Source organism: Phacochoerus africanus, chromosome 1, assembly GCF_016906955.1.
Source record: "Phacochoerus africanus isolate WHEZ1 chromosome 1, ROS_Pafr_v1, whole genome shotgun sequence".
Lineage (NCBI taxonomy): Eukaryota > Metazoa > Chordata > Mammalia > Artiodactyla > Suidae > Phacochoerus > Phacochoerus africanus.
The window spans coordinates 263,023,863-263,051,685 of record NC_062544.1 but is presented as its reverse complement, the minus strand read 5'-3'; the positions used below and the strand labels follow the sequence as shown (position 1 = coordinate 263,051,685).

The 27,823-nt window shown below is 36.0% G+C and overlaps 1 protein-coding gene across 2 annotated transcripts in view; it reads left to right on the top strand.

The window, feature by feature from the left end:
* TMPRSS15 (transmembrane serine protease 15) overlaps positions 1-27,823 on the top strand; it is a 157,754-nt gene that overhangs the window by 18,427 nt on the left and 111,504 nt on the right. For both annotated transcript variants that reach the window (XM_047794828.1, XM_047794838.1), the window contains 3 exons: positions 5,958-6,089; positions 11,559-11,667; positions 17,896-18,002. In XM_047794828.1, the coding sequence (XP_047650784.1) occupies positions 5,958-6,089; positions 11,559-11,667; positions 17,896-18,002 (348 nt within the window). The remainder of the gene's footprint in view (positions 1-5,957; positions 6,090-11,558; positions 11,668-17,895; positions 18,003-27,823) is intronic.

The following is a 27,823-nucleotide window of genomic DNA, read 5'->3' as shown; positions in this document are numbered from 1 at the left end:
ATGAATATGCCTTTCAGGGATGTTAAGTTTATTCTCATTTTTATATGCCTGGAAGACAGACTTTGAGAAAAATCAACAAATGCACGCATCATATACCTGGCGTTAGTACTATTATAAATTTTGCCAAAGAGAACTTTTGTATGAGAGCGGGTACAAAGTCCACGAGGATTATGTTCTATTGTTGCACTGCCTTTGTTGCCAATTACCGTAAAGTTTTACTAACCCATTTGGAACACTAAGGGGAGAGATGGGAACTAAGGTTGCATTACACCGATTGATTTCTGGCTGCTACAGTGTGTGGAAAGGGGCTCTTTTGGGCCATTGTTCATATGCTTGAAGGGTTTCTAGAATACAGCTCGTTCTAGTCTTTTGTTGCTTACTGTGTAGGCAATGATTGCAGAAAAAAAAAAAAGTTTCACTATCTTTGGCTTTCTCAATCTCAAACAAAATGCAGTCTTGCTACAGTTCCACTATGTGGAGGAGTTTGGGGATTGAACAAAAAGAACTGCCTGAGTTAGTGAAGAATGTGAAATTGGGTCAAGAGAAGCTAAAGCAGAATTATCCTTCTTTTGAATTACTTGCCCCAGGACTAAGACACAGGCACTGTAATTGACACCAAATACATTTTGACTTTTAAGTATTTTTTTCCTTTGCATATGAGAGAACTATATATATATGTGTGTGTGTGTGTGTGTATATACATATATATATATATATATATATATATAGAGAGAGAGAGAGAGAGAGAGAGCACTCTCCTCTAAGATGTTCCTGTGTATACGATATCAGAAGTATTATTATTTTTTTTGTCTTAGTGTCACATGCACAGCATATGGAAGTTCCCAGACTAAGAGTCAAATCAGAGCTGCAGCTGCCAGCCTATGCCACAGTCACAGCAACTCAGGATCCAAGCTGAGTCCATGACCTACACCACAGCCCACAGCAATGCTGGCTCCTTAACCCACTGAGCAAGGCTGGGGATTGAACCTGTATCGTCATGGATACAAGTCAGGCTCGTTACCACTGAGCCACAACAGGAACTCTGATATCAGAACTATTAAAGTGTCTTTCCACTAATTTCATTTAAATCAACCAGCTATAATCTTGCTAAAAAGATTAAATTTGTTCTATCAAAGTAAATGAGAATTTCTGTAAGGTGATATCTCTTTTTTTAATATAGTATAGTGAAATGAACATGGTCTCTCAAAGCAGGCATAAATGGATTTGGATTCTGATTCCATTACTAAGTAAGCTCTTAAACCTTGGGTTTAATTTGTCTCAGCTTTGGCCACCAAGTATTATTACCCCTATTTAAATAATATGGAAGGAGTTCCCACTGGGGCAGAGCAGGTTAAGAATTCATTGTTGTCTCTACAGCAGTGTGGGTTTGATCCCTAACCTGGTGCAGTAGGTTAAGGATCTGGCACTGCTGCAGCTGTGGTGTAGATTGAAGCTGAAGCTTGGATTCAATCCCTTGCCCAGGAACTTCCATATATGCTGTGAGTATGGCCAAAAAAAGTGGGGGAAATAAAAATTTGAGATTTCCAAAATATGATTTTCAAATTATTATCTTGAATGTAACATTTTTTGTAACTGATTTGAGACAGAAAATAACGGATTTCAGTCTTCTTATCCTCCACAATGCTTAGCAAAATGCCTGCATAAAGTAGGGGCAAGAGATTCCTCACCCTAAATCACTGGAAAGTGTTGTGACTGTGACTCTCTCTGAAGTAATCACATTTCAGTGTCTGCTGAATCCTTACTGATACAAATATAAATATGTAATTAAGGAGTTCCCATTGTGGCTCAGTGGAAAAGAATCTGACTAGTATCCATAAGGACGAAGGTTCGATCCCTGGCCTCATTCAGTAGTTTAAGGATCTGCTGTTACCATGAGCTGTGGTGTAGGTCACAGGCACAGCTCGGATCTGGGGTTGCTGTGGCTGTGGTGTAGGCCAGCAGCTGCAGTTCTGATTTGACCCCTAGCCTGGGAGCTTCCATATGCCACGAGTGTGGCCCTCAAAAGGCTAAATAAATAAATAAATAAATAAAGCCCTCCATTTATAGAACTACAAATAATACTGATTTACTGGTAGGTTTTCATAATATGCTAAATAATTAATATCTGAAAGATAATATGTCATATAGATATAAAATATGCCAGTCTTTTTCCAGTCAGTAAAATAGTAAAATAATATTCAGACAATTTGATCAGCTTCTAATAAACAGAAACAATTATTATTCTCTGCACACATTTTTTTCCTAAGTAGAATTTCTTAACTCCTTTGCTAAAAATCCCTTATTGAGAAGTACAGTACAGATTTCTTAGAAAAGGAGAAATATTATAGCAAAAATTAAGGAATAAAATCACAAACTAGGAGTTCCCATTGTGACCTAGCAGGTTAAGAACTTGATGTAGTGTCCATGAGGATACAGGTTTGATCCCTGGCTTCACTCAGTGAGTTAAGGATCCAGTGTTGCCACAAGCTGTGGTGCAAGTCACAGATGCGGCTCAGATATGGCATTGCTGTGGCTGTGGTGTAGGCTGGCAGTTGCAGCTCCAATAAGACCTCTCGCCTGGGAACTTCCATATGCCAAGTGTGGCCATAAAAAGAAAAAAAAATGGAGAACTAAGTAGTCCACACACAAAGAACTCTAGTTTTAATAATGGAAGGTTATTTTTAAAAATTAGCATCTGGCTAATTTCTGTAAGTTTTAATGTTTCAACAATAGTTTTGTTGGAAATTGAAATCATCTATGTGTATTAAGGAGATGAGACAGAAGACGGCAAAAATAAAAGCTGATAAAATCCTAAAATACACTTCCTTTGTATAACAAATCTCTATTAATATTTTCCATATTGTTTCAAAATGAGAAACTTCTTTTTATTGATGAGACAAAATAGCTGAAGAGTGTTTATACAACAGAGTTTGGCGAGATAGAGTCCAACCTAAACAAGAGTATGCTATTTCCACCTTCAAATCAAAATATTTCAAACTAGATTCATTTTCAAACCCTACCAGCTGTTTCTCTTATAATCACCATCATGACTAATGACCATTGGTAATTCACCTGGTGACTTCAAAAGCATACCTATCGTCCTTAGCATCCCCTTCTCCACCTCCCTCTGGTCAGGGGCACATCTGGTCCCTAAAGCTCATAAATTCTTCTTGTAATATAGTAATTGGAATATGCCCCATCTCCTCTGCTAGTGCAAAAGTTTTCACCCTCAGCGTCTTTCACTTTGACCAATGAAACAATTTCTCTGTTGGTCTTTTTCATATGATTCTCCACTTGGTCCAAGAATTGTCATTATGAAACATGGGCTGGTTATGTCACACATAGATGTAAAAACTTTCAATGCCACTGCTTATAGAAAAATATTTTTAACATGTTACAGAGACTTAAAAAATGCTCTTCATGGAGTTCCCACTGTGGCACAATGGGATCAGTGGCACCTCTGCAGCACCAGGACGCAGGTTCAATACTCAGCCTGGCATACTGGGTTAAAGGATCCTGCACTGCTGCAGCTGTGGCATAGATCACAACTGTGGTTCAGATGGATCCCTGGCCTGGGAACTCCATAAGCCACAGGGAACCCCCTCCCCAAAAAAATGCTTTCTGAATGTGGCACTAAATTCCCTTCCTGCCTTAGCTTCAACAAACACCCTAACATCTGATAAGTTAGGCTTCCCTGTTTTCCATATAGTAATGTGTTCTTGTCACATCACCGTGTATACATTCTGCATGCCTCTCTTGTACATTTCTCAGCATCCTTCAAAACCTAGTTTATGTGATGATATTCTCAATCCCTGCCTCAGAAGTAAACTAATCCTTGGTGTAGCCCAGTCCTTGGTGTGCCCATATCACTTTTTTTCTACCTCATTTTAAAAAATAATTAGCTAATGAGTCAGTGTCCCACAACACTCCAAGCTCCATGGGAACAGAGTCTCTGCCTTACTCATCCTTTTATCTTTATCCCTTAAAAAATCCATGACACAAATAAGTAGAAAATAAATACTTGTAGAGAGAATTAATGATCATTAATGAGATCAAAAATCCCAAGTGGTGTCACTCGCCAGTGTGATTTTGAGGTTCAGTCTATAAAGTTTAATGAGCAACAGACAAAGATATGAAGCATCAGACACAGCAGTTCCTGTGGGAAGCATGAGATCGGACAGAATTATAATCTTCCTAGTTATATCCCAAAATCTATTCTTCTAAATGCTAAATACTTAAACTGCTACTAACTTCTGTTAAAATGAGACATAGAGTTTCTAGAATAATGCACTTTTTCCTCATTTATCAAGTATTTATGGAATGCTATCAACACTATGCCTTTCATAGATTAGGGACTCAATAATTAAGGACTCTTGATGAGTATGTTACATATATCTTATAATATGTATATAACCTTATTCAGTAACATTTTTATCATTTTAAAATTCTCTGAAATGGGAGTATTTTGTAATTTGGGAATGGCTTGGGGCTTCATCCCATTCTTTTTTTTTTTTTCCTTGTCTCTTTAAGGCTGCACCCTTGGCATATGGAGGTTCCCAGGGGAGGCGCTGAATCAGAGCTGCAGCTTCTGGCCTACATACACAGCAACATAGAATCCAAGCTGCCTCTGCGACCAAAGTATACCACAGCTCACGGCAATGCCAGGTCCTTAACCCCCTGAGCAAGGCCAGGGATCGAACCTGCATCCTCATGGATGCTAGTCAGATTCATTTCCGCTGAGCCATGACAGGAACTCCCATCCCATTCTATTTTAAATGTTAGGTGATCCATCGATTTCCTAATGGTTTCTATCCATTTTAATTATAGCCAATTACAGAAGTCCAGTTAGTTGTACATACACTCAGCAACCCTGTACCTAATGTTCCTAATTAAATATTATTTTAGCAGACTTATTGACAGAAGGATTCATCTTTCCCCAATTAATTTCTTGGAGAATAAAGAGAAGTTTCAGAATCAAATATATATTTAAAAGCCAGCAGATGGCAGTGAAGTGCTGGTTTTAAGATTAAGAACAATAACCAAAAAAATGCTATTGAGCTTAAAGATTTTCCAAAAACTTTAAACCATCGTTGTTATTCCCATTGTAGATAAAAAAATATTGAAATTCTCACATTTCTCAGAAAAATAAAAACATACTAGTTTATCTAGTGGGCATGTTTTTTTTTTTAGAACTGCACCTAAAATTTGCAAGTCAATTTTTAGAAGTACAATGTGTATCTCAGTCCATTTCTATATTTAGAAATGTGGAAGAGGACCAGGTGAAGGGCAGTACAGATTGGGAACAAATTTGATCAGCTCCTGGCCAGAGTGTGGCACAGAACCCCTCAGGGGCACATTTGCATCTTTCCCCCTAAGTACCTCTGACCCAAGAAGGAAGGAGACATTGAACAGAAATAACCATTGGGTTTCTCATGCTCAAGGCACTGGCAATTTGAAGTGTTTTCTTTCACAATATAATAGATTTGTTGACAAATTTTACTCTGCAGAATGCAAGCCTTGACTTCAGTCAGTCTGTTTTCAAATAATCAGTTTACAAGTAAATGAAGTGGCTACCAGACACTGCAGATGATGTGTATACATTCCAATAAATTGCCCCACAAAACAGATAAAAACAACCTACCAGGTAAATACTGGGGACCTGATGTCCAAACTGTAGTATTGTCTCATCAAGGTTAAAATCCACAAAGTAAATGTTTAACATCAATGAAGAAATATGTATCATTTCTTCAAAATTGAAAATTCTAAGTTTTTCTAAATAGCCAGTTAATTAAATGAGATAAATATCTCTTTTGGAAATTGAAATACATGCTTCAAAGTAAGTGTATACTTACCTAAATGACCAAAAATACATAATATCCAAACACTGTACGTATTTCATTGATTGGAAATTAAATCTACCATGCAGGAAACTTATAGATTCAATCTTTTTTTTAAAGGAAATGTCTCTATAGAGTGCCTACCTGGTTCAAGGCCATGTGCTGATGCGCTGAAGTGTATAGAAGTTGTTTTATTTTGTGATGGAGAATTAAACTGTCCAGATGGTTCGGATGAAGACAATAAAATTTGTGGTAAGTAATGTTTCCCCTCCTTTTTCCCCCCTTCTGTTTCATCCTCTCTCACTGTGTACACACACGCACGCACACACACACACCCTCAGGTACCAGAAACTATTGAATAATGACATATCTCAATAGCCATGTTTATAATTTAATATAAAATCAAAGAAAAGTTAATATATCCTAAACTATCATATGATATTAGGCATACTAATTAATTAAAAAGAATTTCATTTGAAACTACAGAAAGAATGCTATGGTTAACAATGTCTGGGGGAGGACAGCATGCTGTACAGCAGAAAAAAAAATTGGGGAAATAATTCAAAAAATCTCAAACAAAAAGCAAAAAATGTCTGGGGGAAGAGAGTGGCATTATTTTTCATCTCTTATTAAACTATTACAAACCATTATGGATTCAAATGCTTTTCCACCATCCTATCTTAATATTGGTCATTTTATTTTTGCCATTTTAATAGTCTCTGACTCAGCAATCATCACTCCTTAATTTCGATCATTGCCTGTATTCACCTTTTGGCAAAGAAACAAAAGACATATTAAAGGGATACTTGAGTTGTAGTCCTGTGAATAAGGGAAATCAGTTATGAACAAAATCTTCATGTCTGAAGAATAAAATATTTGCATTTTCTTTGTAAATTTTGGTATCTGTTTTAAGTGCTAATAAAAAAATACTATTATTATTATTATTGTTTTGCCGTAGTAGTTAACATTTAAGTTGTTGTTACTAAATGCCAAACACGGCTCTAACTGATTCAAACATATTTACTCTTCGGCTTATTTCTTTGTTTCATAGCTGGGTAATATGTACATGAAAGATGAGCACATAAATGGAAACACAGATTGGTTACCAATGTGAAGAACTATTTGAATAATCCTAACCTATAATTTGTTCTTGAAAAAATAAACAGGAATCAAATAATTTTTTTGGTGTAGTTTATAGTCAGTTTAAAAATTGACCATGAGCACAGTCAGTTCCTGAAATGTATAAAGGCTATAGTTAAAATTTGCCACACTTTGTTCCTCATTACACTTTGCTCTTCTTGCTTAATATTAATTAAAGATGAATGCTCCAATACCAAAGTTCAAAATATTACTTATCTACTCAGTATATACTTGAAAAGACAGGCAGTTGGTCTGTTTCCCAGTACCAACTCAAAAACCAGCAACTTGACTAAAGAGGTTTCTGCTAAGCAATCCCATTTCAAATGTTCTTGGATAAAATTGAAACTTCAAAGTTTAACTACATACTTTGAAGTGCACTCAGAGCATATTGAAAGAAAGTGCAGGATACAGAATATTTTTTAATCTATTTTATATAACTAAGTTACTCAAAGAAGAAAGCAACATCCTTTTTTTGCTAAGGCTTTCAGGCAGTTTTCAAAACCTTTTCAGAAAGAATATGATACAAGTGTGCCATCATGAGGTAATAAAGGTGATGTTGATTCATATTTCAAAAATAATGTGTATCCAAGTGAGACACATAATTTTAAGCCTATATAATGATGATCAATAACTTTAAATGGTGGTGGGGGATATGGGAATATATAAGATGAATAAGCAGAAAATGAAGCACACACACTATGCATTCTCTGTCATGGAGTTTATATTTTTCCTAATAAATTAGTATCCATGTACATTGGAAAATAACCATAGAAATATCCCGTGTGTGACACCTTGTCCTAAAATAAGCTATAAAGCCATGAGTTATTATTTTGCATCACTGTAAACTCATGACAAGAACCTCAGTATCAGAACTGAATTCTCTAAATTTGCTTTAAAGACAAATCAAACTGCACTATTACTTTTCAATATGGAAGTTGTTCTTAAACTGAAACATATAAATTCAATACCATTTCACTAAATTTTTTAAGCCTCTAGATCCGCATGTTCCATTTTTTTTGATTCTCTTCATTATTTGCATTTTAAAGTTAGCATTATATCTGTTTTTGAAAAGCAAGTTAAAGTTTTTGTGGCACAAGAAAGGGGACAAATCAATCAATCACTCTATCCATCCAGGATTTTCAGGCATATAAGTTGTTTCATTCATTATTTAATGATGGTGAGTACTTCACTTCAACACCTCCAACTTCTAGTAGCATAATTTCTACATGAAAGCCCTGTCCATCAATCTGCATTCACTGAAAAATTATTTTAAGAGAATTCTCTATATAAAATTGACCTTTGTGCTCTCTTTTTTTCTCTTTTTTTCCTTTCCAGCTGTGAGCTCTAATTCTAGATTATGTTATTAATAGAGTCATATTAATGTTGACTTCCTCACACAGCTTCCTTTTTTAGTCTTTAGTTATTTAGGTTTGCACAACTTATAGCTGACTATAGCGGAACCAAGATTTCTTTAAACTGTTTTTCTCTTCTGATAGAATTGCATCAGCAAAAAAGTTCACTTTTTAGCTGACCTGTGAGAAGAAAAAATGCTGACTCACAGACTTTAGGCCAATGTTCAGACCTATTTGGAGGCTGGCAAGTGTCTCCATAGATTGTCTGCGTGCCTCAAATGTATGTGTACAACAGACCTGGGTGGATAGTCAGAGATTGTGTGTGATTTCTGTGTCCTGGAGAATTCAAAGCTCTGACCAAACATGCAACCAGTAAATGTTTAGCCAGCAGAGGGCGCTCTCAGTGGGTCCTAAGAACATCAATGTGAAATTACCATTACAGGCAATTTCTGGCAGTGCAATAGAAGAGCTGATATTATTTGACAGCTCATTTATCCCTTTCTCTGATGCTACATTGAAAAGCACTTTCTAATCTAACAAATTATAATCCTGAACCCCCAGTAGTCCTACTTAGCCATGGCTAGGTTATATCTGTTTTTCTGAAAGTCTATCCTGCTTCATTGTCTTATGTAAAATTAGGTTCTTCAGAAACACCCTGAAATTAAATGAAGGTATGAAAAAAGCCCCTAGCACAAGCCTGTATCTTGGAAATGATAACAACCTAAATGCCTATCAACAGATGAATGGATTAAGAAGATGTGGTACATGTACAGTGGAATAGTACTCAGCCATAAGAAATATAATAATGGCATTTGCAGCAACATGGATGCAACTAGAGATTCTCATACTAAGTGAAGTCAGAAAGAGGAAAACAAATACCATATGGCATCACTTATATCTAAAACCGATCTTGCTTTTTTTCCCCTTTTCACTCTCTTTTTTTGGCTTCCTCCTGTTTGTTTTGAAGTGCTAGTCCAAACATAATTTATATTCTAAATTCAAAAACCCTGGACACGATGAAATTCTTTTTTTTAATTTCCTGTTTCTTCTTTCATTTACAATCTCTCTCTCTCTCTCTTTCTCTCTCTCTCACAAACACACACAGCCTGCTTTTCAGCTCAAAGAGTGGGTGATATCATTATGATAGCTCTATATATTGCAGTATTAGGTTAATATTAGGTATTAGATAAGACTACTTGCTTCAAATCATCACTTATAAGTTGGGAGAACTTATTTTAGTTACTTAACCCCTCTGTACTCTCAGTTTCCCCACTGGAAACTTCATAATTTTGTGGTGAAAAGGACATGAATACATATGAATGACCTTAGAGCAATGCTGGCACACAATAAACGCTCCACTGATGCTAGCAGGTGTATTTTAGGGCTGGTAGGATTGATTGCCCTTCCTTAGCGGGTTCCTAAATGGCATAGTTTAAATATAGACTATTTACCCTAGTAGTGGACATTCTTGCCCTGCCTGTAATCTTGGAATCCACATATTTCTTGACAAATTGTGATTAAAAACTTCATATATCACTTAAAATACAAAGCAGACACAATTCTTTTATGGTTATTGAAGTTAAGGAATTAATTCATTTATTTTCTGTGGTTTGTGATGTGCAGAGAGTTGAGAGTAAAGAAGGAGTTTTTGGTTTTGGGTTTTTTTTTTTTAACAACTAGAAAATGATTTAGCTCTGCATTAACATGTTTTACTATTTATCTTCAAATCATACAAATTAGCTTTAATTGTCCTTTTTGCTCAAGTATTAAAAGTGATTCATTTCTCCCAACAAGCCACAATTTTTTTCTTTCATTTCCTGAAGTCTGTGATATTGTGTTATTATCTTTTCTGTCCTTAGTTTGTTCTTCTTTTCTTTTTGTCCCCCTCTGGGAATCAGCCTCTAATAGTCCAACACAAATTCAATGCAGTTAATTCCTAGGGCATAATCCAATGCATTTCATTTCTATGCCATTGTACTTAAATAGACTTTGAATCTTGAAACGTATTTACCTTTTTTAACAATTTTATCTTATATGCCTTTTAAAAATGTATACCAAAAGTAGCAAAAAAAAACAGCCAAAATGTGAGATATTTTTAAGCAAGATTTCTATGCGCTTTTCAATTTCTTTCTGCTGTTCATCATATGAAATATTTGATGTCATATAATAGCTTATATTTTATAATGTGACAGAATCACTGTGTAATGTTACAATGAGGTTTTCCTTCTATCAGTGTAGGATTAGATTATTCTAGCACTCAGATTCCAAGAGCAGCAATTTGACTTTGATAAATTTCCTTCTGGCATATAAGGAGTTAACAATGTATCAAAAGAAAAAGGACATATTCCATGAGTCATTGCTTTAGAATACGCTATCAACAGAAATAACGTCATAGAAAATAACTTAGGGAAAACTTAAGTATTATGAAAATTGAATAAATTTTATTTTTAATACATACTATATTTGGCAAATATAAGATAAAAAGCTATAGGTTATACCTCCTGGTTCATGCTTGCAAGAAGATTTTACTCTAGTTCGAAGTGACCCAGATATAAATTAAGATGACTAATAATGGATGACATTAAAGAGAAGTACATGAACTAAATGTGCTATAAGATTTAAAAGAGAAAATGAATTGTTATGGGAAGGAAAAATATATTTGGGAATAGTGAATGAAAATACTGAGCTAAATTGTGAGTCTATGCAAAAAGGAGCAAAAGTAATGAAGTTTAAAAGCTGTGTTCAGGCCGTTTATACCCATATATATCATTTGCCTGGCTGTATTCTGAACATTTTTACGAAGGCAAATCGTTTAGTGCATGTAGCTTAAATTCAGCCTAGCTCCAATTTAATGGAGAAAATAAAACAATAACAACAACAAATAATCGTTTTTGTTTAAATTGGAAGTTTATAATTCAGGTATATTTGTTTTCTTACAAATATGAAAAAATATACTAAAAAAAGCAACTTAGCTCTGGGTATGTAGAACTAGAATGTTTTTCTAAAGAACTCTATAATGGGGTGAGTAAGAGTATTTGAAAATAGCTAATAGATTTAAAACATGAGATCTGATCTACTTCCATTTGACTGCTTCAGTTTTGTGAAATAGCCTCGTATAGATTTAGTCCTGAGTATTCTAAAAAGTTCATTAGCCAACTTAAATCCCATTTCATTTGAGAATCCTTTCCCAGATTGTTTTTATCTCACATTAATTGCCATTTTTTCACAGCCACAGCTTGTGATGGAAAATTTTTACTGACTGAATCTTCTGGGTCCTTCGATGCTGCCCAGTATCCAAAGCTTTCTGAAGCAAGCGTTGTTTGCCAGTGGATTATACGGTAACACACCATCTACTATTTCATGTTCTTAACTCCAATGCAGTAAGTCTTAACCATCTTTAACAATGTATTTATTGGAGGGATAATTGTTTTCATTAACTATAGAGCAAAGCCTTCCCAACTGATATCCTGTTCAAGAAGTTTCTGTTTCATTCTTAACCTTTTAAGAAGAAATTTTGCCCTATGAACAATAAATGGGGCCATCTCATTGGACTCTGTGGCAAGTTTTCTTTTCCCTATGGTTGACACAAATTAGATGCTGCCAAAATGAACAGCACACCTATATATCTGTGTATCACAAGAAACTGCATTTCACTCAGCTTCATCCTGGCTACAGAATAGTTCTTTTCTCATTGTGCTTGCATCCATGTGGAAATCTCCCATGGGACATAATAGTTGAATAATAGTTCAACTGCCATACATTTGACCTCAAGTCTTAGTTTAGTTGACTAATGCAATCATGATGATCAAAACAATCAAACTTCTGATAACTGATCTGTCTTAATATTTGCCTAAGCATTTTTTCACAGAGGAATAGTACCTCACATTTCTCTCAGATATTCCAAGGGGAAGTCATTTGTACTCCAAGAAATATTGGAATAAACTTATTGCAATTTTTTTTGTAAAGAGTACAGGACTTCTCATGGCCTTAAATAAGTTGTGAGTAAATCTTCCCCAAAATATACAGTTGACCCTTGAACAACAGGAAAGTTAGGGGAGCCTTAACCCATGCAGTCAAAATCCACTTACTGTTGGCCCTCTGTTCTACATATCCCCCATCCACAATTTGCATAGTGCTGTAGTATGCATTTATTGAAAAAAGTCTGCATATAAGTGGACCCAGACACTTCAAGCCAGTATGTTTGAGTCAATCATATATTTCCTACTAAGCCACTGAACATTTTCCCCCACAAAGCATTCAGCACAAGTACCCAAAGTAGAATTCACTTTGAGAAATGCATTCTAGTTAGTTTATTTCTCTTAACAGCTGGATGGGATTATGGTTCCCCAGTCTGACCCACCGTATAATTATTTTAATCTTTGCAATGACTCACTGGAAAATGGGGAATTAATGTAACAGCTGATTTAAAAAGGTTAAAAGAGAGAGCCTCAGGTTCTTGCCAAACAAATGATAGGAAATGGCCCTGTAAAGATTCATAAGAGTTATTTTCCTGTGTAGACATATTCCAGAGACGAGATGAGGTATGAAGAGAAGATTGTTCTAAACACATTTACTTGGCATTATTCAGGGAACAAAGAACATCCTGTTCTGCTTAAATAATTTCTGTTTTGGAGCTCAGTCTCATGTAAGCTATGTGCTATAACTATGAGCCCAATTTCCCCTTTTTTTTTCATGCTGTAAACAACATGTTACTTGTGTACAAAAGATAATGTTTTGTATTAAAAAAAGGAAGTTCTAAGTCGTTCTTGTCAAGTGAAAAATCAAAAACTTAGAGGGTATCATTTCTAATATAATCATATCATATTTAACAAGAAACATTTATAAGTATCTATTAGCATTGCTCATAAATAAGTAAAATGAAAAATGGTCTATTCTTAACCTAAAATGTCAGCAGAAAGTCTTAGAAATATCTGAAATTAGTTCCTTTGAAAATGGAAAGGAAATGAATTCTAAGTGATCTGCATTCCTAACTACACAATGATTTCTTCCTATAATCTTTGGTTTTTTAATGATGTTTATTTTTTTCCATTATAGTTGGTTTACAGTGTGCTGTCAATTTCTACTGCACAGCAAAGTGACCCAGTCATACATATACATACATTCTTTTTCTCACATTATTCTCCAATATGTGCCATCATAAGTAACTAGATGGAATTTTATTAATACCAAATAATAATAATTTAATTGTTAAATCCTCTTCTTAGTAAAGCCAGTTCAAATCTAAAAGGGGGTCTTATAATCAGAGCACAGTAAACACAGCACAGCAATAAAAATTTATGTAATAATTTATGTAATCACAGTATGTTAATTAAAGATTTGTAGGGTTCCATTCTTTTTGCTTCCTTTTCCATTGCTTATTGTTTAAACCTATTTCAAGAAATCCATCATTTATATAGGAATGATTTTTAAAACATATGGAACCTAAAATATTATCCTAAATACTGTACTTCATGATAAAATTATGATTTAATTAATTGTATAAATAATCTAAGTATTTTTTCTTCTCAAAACCAATTACCACATTAGAGATGCATTGTACCTAATGATTCATTTTTCCCAGTGGTGATCAAAGTGATATGAGGACAAGCTTAGAAGACAAAGCAACTAATGTAGAAATGGTTAATATGCAGTTAAACTATATTTCGGAGTTCTATTAAGACCACGTATAGCAGTGTCAGTGATTAAGAATGTGAGCACTGGAGACTGAGTGTTTAAATCTGGCTTCTTCAGATTCAAGATGTGTGATCTCAGGCAAATGACTAAATCTCTTAGACTCAATATTTCTCCGTCTATAGGATTCAGTATCTCTACAGCAGCCAAAGTCATTATTAAATGTAATAATGAATGTAAACACTTAGTACTATATTAAGTGCTCAATAAAAATGAGTTCTAAAAGAGTAGCTATTGAAATAAAAATATAAACTATATAAATAACATTTAGAAAAGTACCCTTTCCATTCAAAAATTCAGGACATAACCATGTGTAATATTATAAAAACATCAGATAGAGTATTCTCTGATTAAACTCAACTTTAAAAATGCCTTTGGCTTATTGCAAGTAAGTTGGCTTTTCTGAATCAGAATAAGCTAGAAAACCATAGGCACTTGTTTCTTTCTTCCATTTTCAATTACTATTTTGAAAAAGTAAAGGGTTTCTGAACACAAAGTTTCCTGGAGAGCTTCTCTCATACTCTCACAATCCTTAATTTAATAGTTTGAAAACAACATCACTTGTAGGGAAAAAAAAAATCTTGCCTGGAGACCCCAAAACTTTCATTAAAAGAACAGAAGTCATCCCTGAAGGCTGCTTATTTCTTCTTCCCCTGTCTTCAGGTTTGATGCTGGATTCCCAAAGGTCTCACTAGCAGCCTCCCTCCTCCCACCCCTAAAGAGACCTAACAGAGGTGGAATTTTTGGAAACAGCTGTCACCACCTGCTCTGTGCTCCTTCTTGCAGTCTGAGCGGAAGATCTCCTGCTCCTTTCAAATGATCTCCTCCCACCCCTAAGAACCTTCTTGATTACTAAATACATCTGAGAATAACCTTTCTTGAATATACACATCTTTCTCCAGTGGCCCTCAAACCTGAGAGCACAGTACTACCACACTTGAAGTATTTAAAACTATACATCCCCAAGTCTACTCCAGAACCACTGAATCTGATAATCCAGGGCTGAGGTCCACATAGCAATGATTTTTAAAAACAACTCACTGTTGTTCTAACTTCCCCTCCTTGGCAGTGAACACGAATGAGATAAAAAACCTGGGTTTCTGCTTAGATGTCTTTTAATCCTGTCCTGCTAGGGTTAGGGTTAGGGTTAGGGTTAGGGTGTCAACCCCAAACCTTGAAGACTAAACTCCAGCTCTGAACTCCAGCTCTTTACCAAGAACCTAATATAGTGTTTGCCAAACCTAAGCTCTTTCCCCAGATGGATGTTTTCTGACAATGAAATTTAGAGTTTCAAATTAACTAGATTTATGATGAATGTCCCCAATATCCTAATTGACCAAGGTACTACTGATAACTTAACAAAATCCAAGCTTGCCATGCCCTTGGCCAGGAGCCCTTATTCATTCAGCAGCCTCCACAGCCAGTCTCTGAAGCCACACATCTTCTCAGTCTTCTTTACTTTGGAGACTAGACCTCTCTCTATTATCTGCACTTTCAATATTCATCCAGCCTCAAAATTATCACCCATGCTCTGCTTTATTGTTCTGCCTTTTTTCTTTCTGAGGAGTTCAATGGAACAAAATACTCAAGAATAATTCACATTTCTGATCCTACACTTCAGTGAGACCATGGAGTTATAAATAGATGTTGCCCTAGACACTTTTCCCTGAATTTCTGAAAGTTAAAATGTGAATGCTTTTCCTCACTGCTGAGTAGATCAACTTTCAGGGTTGATTATTTTGGTCATCATAATGACTGTATTGATCAATCAAATTAAGAGCTTGGAGGTCAAATATATAGCAACTGATCCAACTTTCGTTTAAGGTTTAACAAAAAGGATATATAGAGAGGATATTCCCATCTCTTAATCTGCCATGACTAAATCACACCATAGGTGATCTTTCATACAGATGTTGGCATAATAAGAAAGGAATTGTTCGGTAGCAAAGAAGCCTCAGCTTTCCCCTCCCCCCATAGATATGTTGATTTAACAATGAAATGTAAACCAGAAAAAAAAATGAGAATTTCAGAATCCAATTAAGAAGTTGCATACCTCAGGTGAGCACAAAGCCAAGAAGAGCTGCACTAAAATGGCCAAAAGAACCATTCTCTTGAGAAAGAGAACAAAGTCTCACACTTCCTGATTTCAAAATATATTACAAAGCTACAATAATCAATACAGGTATAGTATCAGCATAAAAATAGACATGTAGACCAATGGAACTGAATAAAGAGCCCAGAAATAATCCCGCACATGTACAGTCAAATTATGTTTGACCAGGATACCAAAACTTTGCAATGAGGAAACAATAGCCTCTTCAAATGGTAGTGGTAAAACTAGATATTCAGCTGTAGAATAAAGTTGGGCCCTTATCTTATATGTACACAAAAATAAACTCAAAATGAATCAAAAGCTTAAACATAAGACTTAAAATTATAAAACTTGTAGAAGAAAACAGAAGGAAAGATTCATAACATTGATCTTTGCAATGATTTCCTGGATTTGAAAATGAAAGCACAGGCAGCAAAAGCACAAATCAACAAGCAGCAGTACATTGCATGAAAAACCTTCAATACATCAAAGGAAACAGTAGAGTGAAAAAGCAACCTATGGCATGGCGGAAGATATTTGCAAACCATAAATATGATATGGAATTATATTCAAAATATATAAGGAACTCTTACAAAGCTCAATAGCTAAATAAACCATATGAAAAGTGGGTAAAGGACTCAAATAGATATTTCTCCAAAAAAGGAATACAGATGGTCAACAGGCATTGCTCAACATTAATAATCACCAGGGAAATGTAAATCAAAATCAGAATGGCCATTACACACACACACACACAAATTCAGAACATTACAAATGTTGATGAGGATTTGGAGAAATTGGAACACTTGTTTACTATTAATTAGAATGCAAAATGTTATAGTTGCTATGGAAAACAGTCTGCAGGCTCCCTAAAAACATAAAAATAGAACCACCTATGATCTAGCAATCCCATTTCTAGGTATTTATACAAAAGAATTGAAATCAAGATCTCTAAGTGATACATACTTCTATGTTCATTGCTGCATTATTCACAATATCCAAGAGGTGGAAACAACCTAAACGTTCATTAACAGATGAATGGATAAAGAAAGTGTGGTCTCAGTATATCATGGAATATTAAAAGAAAGAAATCCCAACTTATGCAACAACATGGTTGCACCTTGAGGACATTATGCTAAGTGAAACAAGCCAGTCATGGAAGGACAAATACGGCATGATTTTACTTACATGAAGCCTTTTTCTTATATGAATACCTTAGAATTCAAATTCATAGACACCAAAAGTAGAATGGTGTTTGCCCGGGCCTGGGAGAGAAAAAATGGGGAATTCTTGTTCAATGGGTAATGAGTTTTCATCAAGCAAGTTGAAAATTCTAGAGAGCTACAATACAATATTGTTCTTATAGTTAAAAATACTGTTCTATGCCTTTAAAAATTTGTTAAGAATGTTTATATTGGAGTCTCCATCATGGCTCAGCAGTTAACAAACCCAACTAGCAGCCATGAGGGAGCAGTTCGATCCCTGGCCTAGTTCAGTGGGTTGAGGATCTAGCATTGCCATGAGCTGTGGTGTAGATCGCAGATGTGGCTTGGATCTAGCATTGCTGTGGCTCTGGTGTAGGCTGGTGGCTATAAGTCTGATTGGACCCCTAGCCTGGGAACCTCAATATGCTGCAGGTGCGGCACTAAAAAGACCAAAAAAAAAGTGTTTATATCATGTTATGTATTTTTATCATAATTAGAAAAATATGTTCAAATTCTAGAATGCATGTAGTTGTGCTAACTATTAAGAATGTAATAATCTATTTTTGCTTATAATTCAGTGTAAACCAAGGACTTTCCATTGAACTGAACTTCAGTTATCTTAATACATATTCTATGGATGTATTAAATATTTATGAAGGTGTGGGTTCAAGCAAGATTTTAAGAGGTAAGTTAAGACAAATATACAGTCCATTATCAAAATGAAAATATGTGGAAACTTTTGGAGTGATTTGTTTTCTCTTTGATTTTGAACTTGTACCTTAAGTTGCTGAAAGGGAAAAAGAAAACCTGGTCCTCATTATGAAAATTAATAATTTAGTGTGTAATCAATCTTCATAGTAATAGAATAGATATTGTTTCACATGATCCTCTTCTAATTTATTTTTTAACAATCATGTGAAATTCCACTATGCTTTAAGTATTACTTCCCATTAAGCAAAATTCAAACAAACCCTAGAACCGACAATTTTTCTTCAACATTGAATCTCTTTTATTCTATTTTCAACATGCACTATGCTTCTCAGTCTCTTGGAGGACTGTTGCTAATAAAGCGGGTAAAACAATGACTAGGCCAGCATAGGCTCAGTAAGTGGTATGCGTGGATGGTATTGTCATCAAGTAACAATTTGTCATAATGACACCAATGGAAGCTGAGAAAGGGCAGAGAATGCTCTAATAATATATGTGTGACTAACTCACTTTATTCCATCTTATTCCCAAATGCAGAGACCTATTAATGGTACCCACAAAAAGTAGGAGTGAAATTCCAGGAGGAAATAAAAGAGGGATGAAGAAGAAAATGTGGAAGTGGAGTCTAGTGGAGTCTAGTTTTCCTCACATTTTGGAGGAATAGTCAAGCACAGAGCTAAGATGAGGTTACAAGTGACACCCATTATTAAAATTTATATAAATGCTGCATTTTAATAATTTTGGATTTAAGTTGCAATTGTGGATAATGAACAGTAGATTCTATCTAATAAGAGTTTTGAATGACATTGATTTGAGAAATATTTAAGCATATGATAATAATACACACTTTTTATTGGGTGCTTTTAATATGACACTCATCATACGGAGTACTCCATGTGGATCTTTTTATTTAATTTTTCAATAAACATGCAAACTATCCATATAGGAGAGGAAAATGAAGACCAAGAAGTGGTATGACAAGTCCGTATAAGCAGCTAGTGTTAGAAATCAGACCCAAAATCTGACTTCAAACACAATGAATTTATTCACTGTGCTTTAAAAGCTCTGAGTACAAATAGAATAATGAGTATACATAAAACAGATGAACTCATGGTAGGTCACATTTGGCTTAAATGAATGGGCCAGACATCTCATAATCTACTTATTTCTATAGTTGATAAATCTAGTTCCTTAAAATTATGTCAGCATAAATATTTACACACCTGGACAAATAAGCCAGTTCATATAAATTTCCCCGAGGGCTAGTGTGATATTAATAATAAATTTTAGCTTACTCTGATCATTTGCAATATGCACAGTAATGTTCTCAGCACTTTAACTCAAGAAATGCTCCCCCAAACCATATTATGTAGATGCTATTATAATTTTTATTTTACAGATGATACAAACTGAATTCATAGAGGTTGACTGCCCCAAAGCGATAGATATGAATTAGCTTCATGTTCCCTTCTCTTCAAATACCACTTGTCTGAATGCTATTTTGTTTGTTTGTTTTTAGGGATACATCAGTGACGTATGGAAGTTCCCATGCTAAGGGTTGAATCTGAGCTGCAGCCGCCAGTCTACACCACAGACACAGTAATGTCCAGATCCGAGCCTCATCTGTGACCTACACCGTAGCTCACAGCAATGCCGAATCCTTAATGCACTCAGCTGAGGCCAGGGATTGAACCCTCATCCTCATGGATACTAATTGGGTTTGTGATCCCTGACCCACAACTGGGACTTCTGAATGCTATTTATACTTATTTATTTTCATATAACGCAATCATCAGAAACAGGTAACTAAATCTCAGTCATTAGGTATAGTGATGTGAATCATGCACAAATAATCGCAAAAAGGCAAAAACTGCATAAATAAACTAAATAGACAAAAAATAATTAAATAGAGTTGTTTGATTTTTAAGGTCTTTTTGAAATATAAAGTTTTGTGTTAAATATTTTAACTTAAAAAATATTAGAAATGACACTGGCTATTAAAATTACATGTTTAAATTTAAATATAATACCTTTTTTAAAGACAGCTAAAAAATTCTTACCCTAGCATCTAGCACATGCCTGATATATGGTAAAACTCAGTATTTGTTGATCTAAATTTAAACTGACAGGTTTATATATCATGCTATTACAGTCTATAATTAATGGAGATCAATAACATTTCTTACAACACTAAAGTTATTTTGTTTTGTCATAATGCTGATGCTTTCTTTTTTATATAATGATTTTTATTTTTTCCATTATAGCTGGTTTACAGTGCTCTGTCAATTTTCTACCATACAGCAAGCTGACCCAGTCACACATACATGTATACATTCTTTTTTCTCACATTATCATGCTCCATCATAAGTGACTAGATACAGATCCCAGTGCTATACAACAAGATCACATTGCTTATCCATTCCAAAGGCAATAGTTTGTATCTATTAACCCCAAATTCCCAATGCATCCCACTCTCTCTCCCTCCCCCTTGGCAACCACAAGTCTGTTCTCCATGTCCATGATTTTCCTTTCTGTGGAGAAGTTCATTTGTGCCATATATTAGATTCCAGATACAAGTGATATCATATGGTATTTGTCTTCCTGAACTTCACTTAGTATGAGAGTCTCTAGATCCATCCATGTTGCTGCAAATGGCATTATGGTGTTCTTTTATATGGCTGAGTAGTATTCCATTGTGTGTATATATACCACATCTTCTTAATCCAATCATCTGTTGATGGACATTTAGGTTGTTTCCATGTCTTGGTTATTGTGAATAATGTTGCAGCAAACACACCGGTGCATGTATCTTTTTCAAGGAAAGTTTTGTCTGGATATATGCCCAAGAGTGGGATTGCTGGGTCATTTGGAAGTTCTATGTATAGTTTTCTAAAGTACCACCATACTGTTTTCCATAGTGGTTGTACAGCTTACATTCCCACCAACAGTGCCAGAGGGTTCGCTTTTCTCCACGGCCTCTCCAGCATTTGTTATTTGTGGACTTATCAATGATGGCCATTCTGACTGGTGTGAGGTGGTAACTCATGGTAATTTTGATTTGCATTTCTCTAATAATCAGTGGTGTTGAGCATTTCTTCATGTGCTTGTTGGCCATCTGTATATCTTTGGAGAAATCTCTATTCCGGTCTTTTGCCCATTTTTCAATTGGGTTATTGGTTTTTTTGCTGTTGAGTTGTGTATAAATTGCTTGTATATTTTAGAGATTAAGCCCTTGTCCATTGCATCCTTTGAAACTATTTTCTCCCATTCTGTAAGTTGTCTTTTTGGGTTGTTGCTTTTTTTTTATGATTTCCTTTGCTGTGCAAAAGCTTGTCAGTTTGATTAGGTCCCAGTGGTTTATTTTTGTTTTTATTTCTGTTGCTTTGAGAGACTGACCTGAGAAAACATTTGCAAAGTTGATGAAAGACAGTGTTTTGCCTATGTTCTCTTCTAGGAGTTTGATGGTGTCTTGTCTTACATTTAAGTCTTTAAGCCATTTTGAATTTATTTTTGTGCATGGTATAAGGGTGTATTCCAGTTTCATTGATTTACATGCAGCTGTCCAGGTTTCCCAGCACTACTTGCTGAAAAGATTCTTTTTCCCATTTTATATTCTTGACTCCTTTGTCAAAGATTAATTGACCATATGTGTTTGGGCTCTTTCTTCTATTTCATTGGTCTGTATGTATGTTTTTGTACTAGTACCACACTGTCTTGATGACTGTAGCTTTGTAATATTGCCTAAAGTCTGGAAGAGTTATGCCTACTGCTTGGTTTTTGTTCCTCAGGATTGCTTTGGCAATGCTGGGTCTTTTGTGGTTCCATATAAATTTTTGGATTGTTTGTTCTAGTTCTGTGAATAATGTCATGGGTAATTTGAAGGGATTGCATTGGATCTGTAGATTGCTTTGGGTAGTATGGCTATTTTTACAATAATAATTTTTCCAACCCAGGAGCATGGAATATCTTTCCATTTCTTTGCATCCTCTTTAATTTCCTTGATTAATGTTTTATAGTTCTCAGCATATACATCTTTCATCTCCTTGGTCAGATATATTCCAAGGTATTTGATATTTTTGGGTGCATTTTTTTTATTTTAGTTTTGCTTTTTAGAGCCACACCCACGGCATACGGAGGTTTCCAGGGAGAGGTCTAATTGGATCTGTTGCTGTCAGCCTACGCCACAGCCACAGCAATGCTAGATCCAAGCCACATCTGCAACCTACACCATAGCTCACGGCAATGCCAGATCCTTAACCACTGTACAAGGCCAGGGATCAAACCCATAACCCCGTGGGTCCTAATCGGATTCATTAACCACTGAGCCACAACGGGAACTCCTATGGCCTTCATTTTAAAGTCTATTTTGTCTGACATGAGTGTTGCAATGTCCCGTCTTGTCCATTGGCGTGAAATATCTTTTCCCATCTCCTCACTTTCAGTTTATATGCGTCCTTTGCCCTAAGGTGAGTCTCTTGTAGACAGAAGATTGAAGGTTTTTGCTTTTTTATCCAGTCTACCACTCTGTGTCTTTTGATTTAAGCATTCAGTCCATTGACATTTAAGGTAATTATTGATAGATATGTATTTATTGCCATTTTAAACTTGTTTTCCAGTTGATTCTATGTTTCTCCTTTCTTTCTTCCTTTCTTTTTTTGGTTGGATGATTTTCCATTTATTTTATGCTTAAGTACTTTTTAATTTTTGTGATTGTAATGTTTGTTTTTAATTTGTGGTTGCCCTGTTTTTTAAGTATGTTAACCCCTTCCTTTGTCTGCTTGCTTTAGCCTGATAGTCATATAGGCTCAAACATATTATTTAAAAAAAAAAGAATCTATATTTTCTTACTTTCCTTCCCAATATTATGTGATTTTGAAGTCTTTTTTTAGCATCTTAATGTTTGTCCTTTTTTGTTCCTTGTGTTTATCATTGCTTTTACAGTAGCTGTTTTTGTTTTTGTTTTTGTTTTTCCTCTTTTAGATCTGTATGCTGGCTCATTTAAGTGATTGCTTTCCAATTGTTGTTTCCTCCATCCTATTTCTTCTTCTTTTTTTATTTAGAGAAGCTCTTTCAGTATTTGTTTTAGAATGGGTTTAGTATTGCTGTATTCTTTTAGCTTTAGTTTGTTGGAGAAATTGTTTATTTCCCCTTCTTTTTAAATGATATTCTTGCTGGATAAAGTATTCTAGGCTACAATTTTTTTTTCTTTTAGAACTTTAAATATATCTTGCCACTCCCTCTGGCCTATACCATTTCTGTTTCTGTAGAGAAATCAACTGATAGTCTTATGGGGGTTCCCTTACAATTGACACTTTGCTTTTCTCTCACTGCCTTTAGAATCCTCTCTTTATCTGACTTTTGCCATTTTTATTATAATATGTCTTGGTATAGGCCTATTTGGGTTCAACTTGTTTGGGGCCCTCTGTGCTTCCTATATCTCAATATCAGCTTCATTTAGATTTGGAAAGTTTTCAAACATACTTTCTTCAAATATATTTTCAATCACCTTTTTTTTTTCTACTCCTTCTAGAATTCCTATTATGCATAGATTGGCCCACTTTGTATTATCCCATAGATTTCTTGTATTGCTTTTGTGTTTTTTCATTTGGTTTTCTGTCTTCTTTACTGATTGGGTGATTTCCATTATTCCATCTTCCAAGTCACTAATTCTTCCTCTGTATTATTCATTCTGCTCTTTAGTGCCTTTAGCTCGGTTTGCATCTCTGCAAATGAATTTTCTAATTTTTCTATGTTTCTCCTTATGTTTTCTAATTCCTTTCTAAAGGAATCTGCATTGCTGTTCTTATACGATATTCAGCCTTAATTCCTTCAGTATTTTCACTATCTCCTTTTGTAACTCAATGTCTTTCAGACTGCAGAGGTCTGTTTCATTTTTTGCTGCTTCATGTGAATTCTGTTCCTTTAACTAGGTATCATTTCTGAGCTTCTTCATCTTGCTTATGTTTTTCTTTTTCTGTGAGTTTAGGGAAGCCAGACTATAGTCTTAGATGGCTGCTTCTATGCAAGAACATCCCTTTTTATTTTGTGGGGGTTACTATTTATTTTTGGTGTGGGAGTTTGAATATTTGTTGTCTCTTTCTTTGGTGTGAGCAGGCTGTTATGCCCAGGGTGCTGACTGTGTTTCCAGGGAGAAGGAGGCAATGGGTAGGGCTAGTAGTCAGTGCCTGGTTGCTGGGCTCTTAATAGCAGCAAGGTCCTGCAGGAAGGTGACATAGCCTACTCCTAGCTTCAGGGCCCTGGGAAGTGGTAATGAGCCTTAGGCAGATTTACAAGCTGCCCAGAGCATTTGGCAGTGGCAGCAGTAGGGTGCGTGAGTTCCCAGAGGAGTAAGAGGACTAATAGGTAGTATTCGATGGCAGTGCCCTTCTCTGAGGTTATTGGTCTCTGTTCAGGGACCCCTAGTGGTAGCATGCCATGCCCACCTCTGGAGTCAGGATTAACTCTGGTAGTTTGCCCCTGCCACCTGCAGACTGTGCAAGAAGCACGCTGTCTCACTTAGCCCTCACATGAGGTATTGCTCAGGCTGCTCCTAGTTGCAGGACCCTGGGAAGTGACAGAGATCAAGAGTGTGGGTACTGCCCGGAGCATTTGGCCATGGCAGCAGCAAGGTCAGTGTGCTCCCAGGAGTGCAAAAGCAATAACAGGTGATGTTCTGTCACAATGCCCTCCTCTGTGGTGCACTTGTGGTAATGGGGGCCACAGGCAGTGCCTGTTCAGGGACCCCTAGTGGTGGCTTGTCATGCCCGCCTCTGCAGTCAGTTATAACTGCAGTGATTTTCCCCCGCCACCTGTAGACCATGCAAGAAGCACCTTGTCCAGTTTAGCCCCCCCAGGAGGTGCTGCACCAGCTGCTTCTAGTTGTAGGTTGCTAGGAAGGGACAGTGATCAAGTATCTGGGCACTGCCCAGAGCATTTGGCAGTTGCAGCAGCAGGGCAGGTGTGCTCCCAGGGGAGCAAGAGCAATAACATGTGGTGTTCCGTCACAATGTCCGTCCTCCTCTGTGGTGCCCTCTGAGGTGGCTGGGGCTGCAAGTGATTTTTTTTTCAGGTATCCCCAGTGTTGGACGGCCATGCCCACCTCTGGAGTCAGAGATAACTGTAGTGGTTTGCCCCCACCACCTGCAGACCACGGAAGGACCCCGTCCCACTTAGCCCGTGCAGGAGGTGCTGCACCAGCTGCTCCTAGTTGTAGGGTCTTTGGAAGGGACAGTGATCAAGTGTATGGATGCTGCCCAGAGTGTGGCAGTGGCACCTTCAGGGCAGGTGTGTTCCCAGGGGGGTGAGATCAATAATGTGTGGGGCTTTTTTGCAGGGCCCTCTTTTTTTTTTTTTTTTTTTGGCAACCCCTGAGGTGACTGGGGCCACAGGTGGAGCCTACTCACAGGCCCCCATGGTGGAAGGCCACACCTCCCTCTGGCCTCTGAGATGACTGCCACAGTCCATCCCTGCCACCTGTAGATCACACAAGAGGCACCATGTCAAACCTAATTTTCATACTTTCAATCCCACCTTTTTTCTAAACAGTTTAGCAAGTTTCTTCTTGTGAGAGATGTGTAAAAATTTATTTTCATTAAATTACAATTCAGAATGCATCTCTCAAATAATGTAATTACCTCATGGAAAATATGGATAGTTACATCAGAGAAAATAAGATTATCTAAACAAATTATTTTTTAAAGTGTTTAGTACCAAAAAAAATCATTCTTATATTCTTGATTGGGGTAAATCAATGTAAAAAAATTCTAAAGGCATTTTTTCAGTTATTTTTATATACAGTCTAAGTGATAAAAATTTTCAGAGGAAGATGGGCATTTCATAAAGACAGATGATATATAGAGTGCAGTAGGGTCTTTTCCAAATAAATATGGGAATTCATGTGAATCAGAATAGATTAACAGGATAGTTCAAAAATGTTTTAAGCTGCAGTGATGAAGTTATAATCTTTGATTCGTTGGTGGTAAAAAAAAAATCACTACTGGGTATGGAAGTAGAAGTCAATAAATTTGTTCCTTTAATACTTTATTAAAAAATACATAGATATTTTAATGCATCTTCTAAGAAAAAGAACAAAAACAGTCTGTGTGAGTATGCTGAAACCAATTACAAGTTGCCAAGCACAGAAAATGCATTTTTGCAAGTGTAGCTGTTACCTCTGCACATCCTAAGTGCTTAGCTGTTATTCCATCCCCAAAGGACAAAGGATTGTTAACAACATATCCCAAATATTGGGGCTTGACAGTTTAAGGCCATGTTTTTAAAACTGAATCACAAAAGTGTGCATAGGCATAGCTGAAGATATGTAATAAAGTGGATTCTCCTGAATTGTCAACTTATCCTAAAACAAAAGTAATCATATTAAAGACAGAAATTAAATAATACATGCAAACATTTTTCACAGTAAGGAATTTTTATTAAAATTTGTGCTTTTATTAGAACACTTTCATGTACTGTTAGAAGTAAACGTTCATTCACTTCTGTTGATAGGGGGATGTAATATAGAAAAGTTTAACTAGCACTGGCTTAAAATGCTGGATTTCCCAGAGGCTCTTGAAAATTCCCCAGTCATAGTGCCTGGAACAATTAAGAAGTACTTCCTCAGAACTCACATGACATCTCATGACATTGTTCCCATATCAATTCCAAAGTTGTGGGTTTTTTTGTTTTTTTTGTTTGTTTTTAATAATTCACTAATCTGAACTTTTCTAACAGGCTAACAGGAGAATTTGGTTATTTCTTCTACATGTCATCAGCTCTTAGCCAAATACCAAATTCATAGTGCACACTCAATAAAATGTGTTAAATGTCTTAGAAATCTTTACAACACACAAGCTACTATAATGGCAGGATTTCTTCTCTTATAAATTGGATAAAATAGTTTTGAGTTAGATCTGTTGAATTAAACTCTGTGGAAAGTGTTATCCCTGCTCATAGCCCTCATTCCAAATCACCCTGCATCTTTTTTCGGGGGCGAGGGAGCATGTCCCCAGCATGTGGGAGTTCCAGAGCCAGGGACCAACACATGCCACAGCAGTGACCCAAGCCACAGCAATGACAATGCCAGATCCTCAACCCACTGCACCATAAGAGAACTCCTTTTGTGACTCTTTTATGTAGGCAAACCCCATTGCTGTATTTACACATATATTAATTCATTCCACCAAATATTAATTAAAAGTTTCCCATGATCTGACACAATGGCAGAGACACAGAAATCATCAAGTATAGCCTCTGAATTTTCACGGCTTATAATTCAGGTGGGTAGATCAAGGAATAATAGAATTCATTGAGCATTTGCTATACACCTGTTATTTTATCACAGAAATTACTTATTTGCTCCTTATCACAAATCTTTATGGAAGGTATTATTATACTACATCAGAGGAAGCTGAGGCACAGAGAGGTCTGAGACATGGAGCTAGAAATAAATCTCATGCTGACTCTGAAGCCTCCGTTTTTAACCACTATCTTCTACTACCTTCCTGGATGCATAAGATAACATTCCTTCCACTGAATCTATATTTCTGAGACTCTTTCTAGTCAAAACTTTAAGAATCTGATGTAGGTTTTATAAAGTCTCTATAGATAAAATTTTTCTACAGTTCCCAGAAGTTTCTATTTCTGAAGCATATTAATGAATCTCAGGACTAACTAGATTAACTAGACTAGTGCAATAACATTCCCACAATATGGGAATCTAACACATCACAACAATAAAGGGTACCACTGAACCAGTAACTATATTCAGATCCTACCAGAAACCATTGCCCCCCCCCCAAA